General features: G+C 68.0%; 1 protein-coding gene across 1 annotated transcript; it reads right to left on the bottom strand.

The window, feature by feature from the left end:
* Positions 1–196: 196 nt before the first annotated feature.
* On the bottom strand, positions 197–6,227 carry PLEKHG3 (pleckstrin homology and RhoGEF domain containing G3). Its single transcript, XM_058807938.1, has 15 exons — positions 5,922–6,227; positions 5,734–5,834; positions 5,568–5,637; positions 5,438–5,484; positions 5,190–5,340; positions 4,863–4,997; positions 4,574–4,756; positions 4,251–4,343; positions 4,082–4,168; positions 3,936–3,969; positions 3,744–3,851; positions 3,395–3,598; positions 3,271–3,278; positions 2,998–3,186; positions 197–2,747 (listed from the first exon to the last, which is right to left on the bottom strand). The coding sequence occupies exons 1-15, from the start codon at positions 6,195–6,197 to the stop codon at positions 1,188–1,190; spliced, it is 3,246 nt and encodes a 1,081-aa protein (XP_058663921.1). The 5' UTR covers positions 6,198–6,227; the 3' UTR covers positions 197–1,187.
* Positions 6,228–9,106: the final 2,879 nt, after the last annotated feature.

Genomic DNA, 9,106 nt, shown 5'->3' on the forward strand with positions numbered 1-9,106 from the left:
GTCCAGAGGGGCACGCGGGGGTCATGCGTGGGCAAGAGCCCCCCACCCCCCCGCCACGAGCACACGTGTCCGTGTGCACAGTGTATATATATATATTTGTATTTATATATATACATATATTTACACGCTTCAGGCACACCCCTGTGTGGAGGCTGCCGCAGGCGCCCCCCAGGCATGTGCCCCCCGTGCCCATACGTGTCCCTGCACGCACACGTCTGCACACGTGTGTCCCCGCATGCAGGTGCACCCCCGGCCCCCCTCCGCACGCACGGCACAGGTGTGCGCCCCACAGGTGTGCATGGATCCCCCCCAGCACCCGCACGGGGGGCGCGTGGGTGCCCCCCAAAGCCATAACCCCCCCCCACCGCAGCGCGTGGGTGCAGAGGGGGGACCCCCTGGCCCCCGCGGGCACCAACCAAAGAGCGTCAGCCCATGGGGGCCCCTCTCTGGCACCCCCCATCCCCTGCCCCCCCCAGCCGGGGTGGGGGGGCCCCCTGCACCCCACAGCTGGGCCGAGACACCCTGGGGAGGGGGGGGTGGAGACCACAGAGGAACTTTGGGTTCAGTTTGGGGTTTTTTTTTTCTAATAAAGATGTGAAAGCAAGTGGGGTGCAGTGCTGAGTGCCTGCGGAGCATGAGGGGCTGCTGGTACTTGTAGTGGGTTCTTGGGGTGCCCCAGGTCCTGTGGGCAGAGAGAACCGGGGGTGTCCCTTGTCCAGAGCAGGTTGGGAGTCCCCAGGGTGCTCCTTCTGCCAGGTGAGTTCGGGGAGTCCATAGGGTGACCCTTTTCCTGTGGGCTGGGGGGCCATGGGGAGGCCCTCCTTCCAGGTACATCGGGGTCCATGGGGTGCCCCTTCTCCAGGACAAGCTGGGGGTCCATGGGGTGCTCCTTCTTTCAAGAGGGCTGAGGATCCATGGGGGTGCCCCTTCTCCTGGGCAGACTGGAAGTTCCCAAAGGGTTACTTTTTCCAAACAGCCTGGAGGGCCATGGGGTGCCCCTTCTTCCAGGTAAGTTGGAGGTCCATTTGGTGCCCCTTCTCCCAGAAGGGTTGAGGATGCATGGGGTGACCCTTCTTCCAACTAGAATTGAGGTCCATGTGGTGCCCCTTCTCCCAGGAAGGTTGGGGGTCCATGGGGTGCTCCTTCCCTTGGAGTCCACGGGACACCCGTTCTACCCGTTCCTGCCCCTAGCTGGCAGCATCGAGGGTCTGAAACTTCTGCCGCAGGTCCCTGACGAGGCCGTGGCGCAGCGGCTCGGGGCTGCCGGGGGTCTCGGGGCAGCGCCGCCGGTACTCCTCGGACGCCTGGTAGGCTTTGCAGCGCTCCACCACCGCCTTCAGGCAGATCTTCTCCCGCGTGGTGGGCGAGCGGATCTGCACGTAGGCCGGGGGCTCCGGCAGCCGCTCCAGCACCAGCACCCGCTGCCCCGGGCCCAGAGGAGCTTCGGCAGCCACCCACAGCGCCCCGTCACTGCTGTACCGCGCTGGCGCCGGGCTCGGGGTGTTGGAGCCCCCGTTGGTCTCAGCGCTGCGGCTCCGGGCACTGCCCCGCTCCTTCCCGGCCGGGCGCCCACCGCGGCTGGGACCCTCGGGCGCCGAGCGGCTCCGGCTCACCAGCGGCGGCCGCGGGGCACCGAAACGGGCACGGAGCTCCTGCACATCGGGCCAGGTGAAGGGTTCAGCACCCACGGGGCTCGAGGGGCTGCGGGGGCCACGTGGGGACGGGGATGCCACCAGCGCCTCGTCCTGCGGCACAGCCAGCGAAGGCGTGCTGGGGGTGGGGTCCCCGTCCTCCTGCGGCGTCAGCGGGGGGCGGCGGGTGCCGGCGCGGCGGCTCTTGATGCGGAGGCTGTACTGCCGCGCCAGCTGGTACACCTTGGTGCCCAGGTGAGGGGGTGTCAGCAGCAGCTGCGGGGGTGGCCCTTGGGGTGACACCGCGGTGCCCACATCATCCTCCTCCAGGATGAGCAGCGGCTCGGGGGGCTGCGCCCCGTTCTCCTGGCACAGCTCTGGTGCCTCGGGCTGGGTGGGGGGCTCAGGGCTCTCGGGGGGCCGCGGGAGCCCATTGAGGCGGCACACGGAGCTCCGCACCAGCCCCTTGGGGATGAAGGAGAGGCTCTCGCGGCGGCGCACCCCGAAGCCAGCATCGCGGTGCTCGGCATGGCCGTAGTAGCTCTTGATCTTGTCGAGGAGCAGGCGGTCCCGGTTGGAGAGCAGCGATTCCCGGCGGGCTCTGATGAAGGGCTCGGGAGAGGGGATGGCACTGCGGGACTCCCCGGGCTCCGCGGATTCGAGCGGGGGGCCCCCATCCAGGCTGAGAGTGCTGCCACCATGGCTGGGGGTGCGTCCCAGGGTCCCCTCCAGCGCCAGGCTGCTCCTTCGGGACAAGCTGCTGCCGCCGCCGAACCGCTCAGCGATGACGCTGGCCTGGTCCAGCACTGAGGGCGGCAGGATGCTGGCGTCTCCTTCCCCCTCCTCCTCTTCCTCCTCCTCGCTGCTCAACACCTGCAAATCCTCCGCAGCGTGCTCCAGTTCCCTGTCCCCACTGGGCAGCGCCAGGGTCCCCACCAGGGACGGGGATTTGGGGACCTTGGGGTGCTCCCCAGCACTGCTGTTAGGGGTGTGGGTGCTGGGTCCCTGGGCGCTCCCGGGTGGGGGCCGGGGGGTCGCACTGACCTTCTCACAGCTCCCTGGCCCCCAGCTGCTCGGCCGCTTGGGTCCCTCCAGCACCCATGGGTGTTCCCCAGCCTGGGCAAGACAAATGTGGGGAGTCATGAGCTGGGGGGGGCTCACCCAGCTGCTCCGAGCGGGTTAAATCCCAGCCAAGCCATGGGGCCCTGGGAGAGGGCACTGAGAGCAACATGGGGTGTGCCCTGGACTGGAGTGGGATTCCCTGGTAGTGGGGTGGGGTACCCCAGGAGTGATGTGGGAGTGCCCCAGAAGCAATTTGGGGTGCTCTGCATGCCCTCCCTGGGGTTTGAAGGGCTGGTGTAGGTACCTGCTCCTTCTGGGGCTCCAACAGCAGATCCCTGGACCCTGGCAGCTCCTCCTGGCAGTCCTTGCCCAAAGGCTCCTCTTCTTCCTCCTCCTCCTCTTCCTCTGCCACCATGCTCTCAACCGCTGCCCAGGCTCTGGGGTGCTGGTGTGGTTCCCCCATTTCCAGGAGTGCCCCATCGCTGCCGATGTTCTGTGTGGGGGTGAGCGCCAGGCTCAGCTCCCCGTGCCAGGGCTGGAGGGACTGGGCACCCCAACCCACCACACCTGGCCTTACCTTCAGCCCTGCCAGCCGGGATAGAGAAAAGCAGAGATTAGTGGAGGGAGCACCCAAAGTTCCCCCCATGGCCCCCAACCACCCCTCTGCCCGCCACACCGGTGCCATGGTTGTGCCAGCTCACCTTGCTCGCCCGGGTGCCACAGGTTGTGCTTGGTGGGCTCTGGGGGGAGGGGAGATGACAGTGGCATCACCCCCCTGTCCCCCAACTCCTCAGCACCCTGAGCCCCTTGATCCCGTCCATTGTCCACATCCGACTGCCTGCGACCCCCGTGTCCCTGCAGCCGCTCCAGCAGCGTCTCCGTGTGCCCCTGGTGCTGGAAGGGCTCTGTGGGAACAGGGACAGGGCACCATCAGCACCCAGTGCCACCCTCCATACGGGCATTGGTGTCACCCAGCCACAGCTGGGCCCTGAAGGGGTGACGGAGGGAACACATGGGACAGGAGGGACACTGGTGACACGTGGCTCTCACCAGACTGCCAGCGTCCCTGGAGTGGCTCGGTGGCAGCGTCACCCAGGGGCTGGCAGGACCAGCTCTTCTTCAGGCGCTCAGGGCTGCAGCGGGGCAGGCGTGGGGGATCTGTGGGGACAGGGAGTGACACCAGGGAAAATGGGGGGTAGCAGTAGGGCAGAGAGGGAATGATAGGGCACTTGTGGCACTTACAGAACAGGTCCATCTCCAGGATGGCTTCCTTAGCCTGGGTGGAGGGAGGATGAAGAGAAATGGAGCAAAGATGGGGTACAGCTGCCTCCCCTTGCTGTGCCAGGAGGTCCCTGGTGTCACTGAGGTGCCCATCCCACCAACCTCACCTTTTGGGGGATGGTGGCATGGTGGTTCTCCAGGATCAGCCGCTTGATGTGGTGAGTCCACATGCGCTTCTCCTCCACACTCTTGGCCTGAGGGGCACAGGAAGGGTGGTGAGGTCAGGCAGGGGGTTCCTGGGTATCCCAAGGGTGCCCCCACCCCATGCCCCCCTACCTGCAGGCTGTGCTGCTGCTTGCCGTGCTTGTAGTGTGCCAGGCTGAAGCACAGCGAGTCCCTGGTGCTCTCAATCAGCATCAGCGACGAGCACTGCCGGGAGAGGCATCAGCATCCCTGATTCCCACCCCAGCACCCATGGGGGTTCCTGCACTCACTGGGCTCCCCTGTTCCCAGCATTCCCCAGTTCCCCCAACCCCAGCACTCACTGGGGCTCCTGACACCCACCCTGTCCCTCCATCCCGGGCATCCACAGGAATCCCTGCCACCCACTGGGTTCCCCCACCCCGTCACCCTCACAGTCTCCTGTCCTCATCCCGCACCGGGATGTGGCTCTTGTAGACATAGTGGTCCCCACGGCGCTTGGTGATCAGCAGGGCCTTGTCGAAGAGGAAGAGGGCACGGTCGTGGCGCACCCGCTGTGTCCGAAATGTGCCCTCCAGCACCAGCTCCCCGTAGCTCGTCAGGTCTGGCCCCTTCCAGCCCAGCAGCAGCGACTGGATCTCCTGCACAGACACAGGTGCATCAGCACCCCTGCCACAGTGCCCATCTCGTGTCACCTGGTGCCACCCACCACCCCTGTGGTGTCCTCCTGGCGTCCCCGGTGCCCACCTGCTGGCGGATGGCATGCTCGTGCTTGCGCTTCATGTCATTGATGTACCAGGCCACGCAGGTCATGGTGTCAATGGCCTCCAGCACCAGCTCGTAGTCATCCCCTGCCTTGTGCTCAAAGTGCCTGGCGATCTCCTGGGCACAGCACGTGGCATCAGGACATGGGAATGTGCCATGCCAGGTGCCTGGACTGCTCTAGGCACCCAAGCCGCATCCCTGTACCACCCCTGGTAGCCAGGCTAGGCCAGCTGCCCACAGCCCCTCCCTCTGTCCCCCCAGGCTGTGCCAGGTGCCCACGCTGTGCCATGCTGGGTGGCAGGCGCTCACCTGGAGCAGCAGGTGGTACTTGAGGATCCTCTGGACAGGCTTAAGCAGGTAGGCCCCGAGGGGCAGCGCATGGCGCAAACGCTCCTGGCATTCCCGCAGGAACCGTGCCTGGACCTTGCTCCTCATGCACTCGGTCAGTGCCGCCACCGAGCTGCGGGCAGGGAGGGGGCTCAGATCCCTGCCCACCCTTGCCCACCCGTGTGCCCCCTGCCCACCTCCCTGCTCATCCAGCTGTGCCCCCAACCCACCTGGGGTAGTTGTTGCAGTACTGGGTGTAGATGGCAAATTCCTGGCTCTGCAGGTAAGGGGAACGCAGTGAGAGCCTGGTATGACCACGTGTCCCCCCTGGTGTCCCCACAAGGCTCCCTGTGCCCTTACCCGGGTGACGAAGCACACGGCCACAGCCACGGGGTCATTGGCGCAGCTCTCCAGGTTTTGCAGGAGGGTGCTGGGGGGCACAGAAAGGACAGGGTGACCACAGCCCCCCACACATCCACAGGACAGGGTTACCCCTGTCACCTCCCAGTGGCACCTGCTCCCCCACCTGCTGAGCTCGTAGATGTCCTCGATGTTCCCAAAGAGCGCGCTGACCTGCTCCGGTCGCAGCACCGGCTCCTCCGCGTCGATGATCTTGCCCAGGTAACCCTGCCGGGCACCCACGGTGGCACCACTGGACCCCTAGACCCCACACCGTGTCTAGGGGTGTGCCCCCGTGTGCCCCCTGGCACCCACCTCCACGATGCTGCGCAGGTCCCGGGCGTAGGTGCGCTCTGACTCCACGATCTCCTGCACCACGCGGTCCAGGTAGCTGGGCTTGGCCCCGGGACTCCCGAAAGCTGCCAGGGGGTGCCCACTGCGGGCACCGGGCCACCCCCCTGGGGACGCGTTGTTGTTGGCGTTATGGAGCCCCTCGGCCCACGGCTCGGTCCTGGTGCCGGGTGGATCCTCCATGGCACAGCCGGGCTCGGGGCTCAGGGCAGGGCGCTGCGGGCACGCTGGCACCGGCATCCCGGCATCCCCCGGCACCAGGGCGGCTCTGGGGGGAGAACGGTAGGTTAGGGGGTGCGGAGAGCCCACAAATACGGGTGGTGTGTGGCACCAAGGGAGTTCACCCTGACGAAGAGTCCTGATGGCCAAACTCTCTATGCCAAGGGGTGCTGGCATCCCCCGACCCCAAAAATCCCTGGGTACAAAGTCTCTGCACAGCCCACCAATGCTGAGATTTGGGAGTCCTGCCCCTTCCCATGCCAGACCCGGAGACCGCGCCGGGACCGGGTGCGACGAGCGCCTCTGCCCCCACCCACCGGGGCCGTGCGTCACCGCCGCGCCCGCGGGACACCTTCCAGGTGAGCTCAGCGCCGGCTCGCCCTTCCGGACCACCGGTGCCACCGGCATCCTCCCGCGCCGCCGAAACCGCTCAGTGCCATAAACACGGTTGGGACGGCCAGAAAACAGCGGCCAGTGGCAAAGCGTGTGGGAGTGTCGAGGACACTGAGCCCGGTCACCGCGGCGGGTGGCCCTGGGGACAGTGACCTTGAGCTGGGCCACGTGCCGCGCCGGCGGCGTGGCCGCCCGAGCCCCCCGGCACCCCCGGTGCCGGCACCGAACCGGTCAGGCCGGTTCCCGCCGCCGCTTCCCCACACCCACCGTGCCGCGTGGCCGCCATCCAGCCACCGCCCTCCCCGGGGCTTCCCCGAGCACGCCGGGAGCCCCCCAAAACGCCACCGCGGTGCCTCCCAAGTGGGGTTCGGGCCCATGTCCCCAGTGGTGCCACAGCCCGGAACCCCGGGTACCGGCACACCCAACCGTGCCATGGGGCACTTCCTGGGCACCCCAGACCTGGGTGGTTAGGAGAGCAGCTCCCCCAGCCCCCAAATTCCTCACCCCTACAGGCTTGGGGCACCCTGTCCCAGGGTCACCTCGACCCCAGGGGGGCACCCAGCCGGTGACACCAGAGACAGTAGACCCCGAGCATCCCTCTGGGCAGCGTCCGACCCTTGTCCCACCCTGCCGGGGGGACAAAAGAAGACCCCCAGGTGGCACGGGGGGACCAGACGGGGGCTCCCCCACCTAACACCCGGGCGGGGATTTGTGGCTACCGGAGCTCGTCCCCGAAGGCCACCCCCGGCCATCCTAATCCGCTCACAACATCGTGATTAAGGCGCCGGTCTCACGTCACGGGGACCGCGGCCACTCTCCTAGGCCCGTCGGCCACCGTCAGCCCGCCCCGGTGAGCGGGGGGGTTGATCCTCTTACCCCCCTCCCCCGGGTGTCACTTCGGTGGGCACGCGGCCGCCCAGAGCCCTGCCGCTCCCGCCTGCCCCGGGGGGATTAGCTGCGACCTTCACGCCCCCGACCCTCCCCAGCCCCGCCACAGAGGACGGGCGATATCCCTGGAGTGCCGAACGGGGGGCTCCGGTGTGTTCCCAAAACTCCCCGGTGGGGGAAACTGAGGCAGGCGCCGGGTTTGTGGTGCCGGGCCGGCGGGAGGGAGGTGGGATTTTCTCCCACCGTGGGATCGCCGGCCCCGTTGCACATTCCAGCGCGGGAGTTGGGGCGCGAGGCACAGCCCACGGCGTTTTCCCAGGATCCCGGCACAGCACGGCGGGCCGGGAGAGGGGCCGCGGCGCGCCAGCCCGCCGGAGCCATATAAGGGCAGGCGGTTCACCATTTCCAGGCATTTTCCAGAATCCCAGCGGCCTTGGGAGCGGGGAGGTCGCCGCCGGCTCCGGCGCAGCTGCCGCGGCCGTCGCTCCCGGCCCCGGCTGGCACCGCCGCTGCCCGGCGGGCACGGGCTGGGCGCCGGCGCTCCCGCCCGCGGGGACTCGGGGGGCTCGGCACCGCGGGGATCCCCGCGTCACGGCATTCCCGGGACAAGGCGGCACCGAGCCGCGGGGCTGACAAAGCCTCTTAGTGCCCGGCGCTCATGGCGTCGCGCCGCTTAATCCCGAAGGAGGGGCGCAGAACACCCCCACCTCCCACTGGGACCCCTGTCCAGGGTCACCCCACATGCCACAGCCTGTCCTGCACCCCCGGCTCGGCTTGAGGACATCCCCAATTTCTCTGGATGCCTGTCCTGGGGGTCTGCCAGCACCCCAAGGTCCTGCTGTTCCCTGCCCCTCGGGGACCCCAGTATCCCCAACTCCCCCTTCGTGGGGACTCCCAGCTCCTGCTTCACTCCGGGCATCCCTGGACTCACGAATCCTGCCTAACCAGGGCCCGTGGATCCTGCTCCACCGGGATGCAACGGCTCCTGCCCCACCAGGACTACGGATCCTGCTCCACCGGGATCTACAGATCCTGCCGTGCGGGAATGCACGGGCTCCCGCCCCACCGGAACCCAGGAATCCCACTCCACTGGGATGCGACTACTCCCATTCTACCGGGCCCCTCGGCTCCCTCTTCACCGGGATGCAACGGCTCCTGCAGCATCGGGACCCCCGGATCCTGCCCCACCGGGAGACTCCCGCGGCCGGGGACCCTCGGGACCGCCCCCTCCCGGCGGGGACCCCTGGCTCCCCTCCCGCTGACCCCACGGCCGTGTCCCGTTCCCGCCCGGACCGGACTCACCGCGCTCCGCTACCGCCGCCGCCCCGACCCGTCCCGTCCCGCCCCGTCCCGGCCGTGCCCGCAGGAAGCGGCGGGAGCGCCCCGGGGCGGGGACAGCGGCCGCCCCGCCCGGCCCCGGGAACGGGGACTCCCGGGAATGGGAGCGGGACAACACCGCACCGAGCCCGGGCGTGACCGCGGGGCGGGGTTCGGTACTGTCCCGGTCCCGGTTGGTACAGTCCTGACACGGTCCCGGCACAGTCCAGGTGTAGTCTAGATACTGTCCTGGTACAGGAGCCATCTAGAGATGGTTCAGGTACTGTCCCGGCACGGTCCCGGTACTGTTCCGGTACAGAACTAGGCGTGCT

This window comes from Ammospiza caudacuta, chromosome 6 (assembly GCF_027887145.1).
Source record: "Ammospiza caudacuta isolate bAmmCau1 chromosome 6, bAmmCau1.pri, whole genome shotgun sequence".
Taxonomy (NCBI): domain Eukaryota; kingdom Metazoa; phylum Chordata; class Aves; order Passeriformes; family Passerellidae; genus Ammospiza; species Ammospiza caudacuta.

Excerpts from the sequence above, each read along its gene's own strand:
- PLEKHG3 (XM_058807938.1), bottom strand. The coding sequence starts at position 6,197 with ATGCCGGTGCCAGCGTGCCCGCAGCGCCCTGCCCTGAGCCCCGAGCCC. Across the intron at positions 3,970-4,081 it reads ATGCCACCATCCCCCAAAAG|GCTAAGGAAGCCATCCTGGA; the intron begins GTGAGGTTGGTG and ends CCCTCCACCCAG. Across the intron at positions 3,852-3,935 it reads CCTGGAGATGGACCTGTTCT|ATCCCCCACGCCTGCCCCGC; the intron begins GTAAGTGCCACA and ends CTGTCCCCACAG.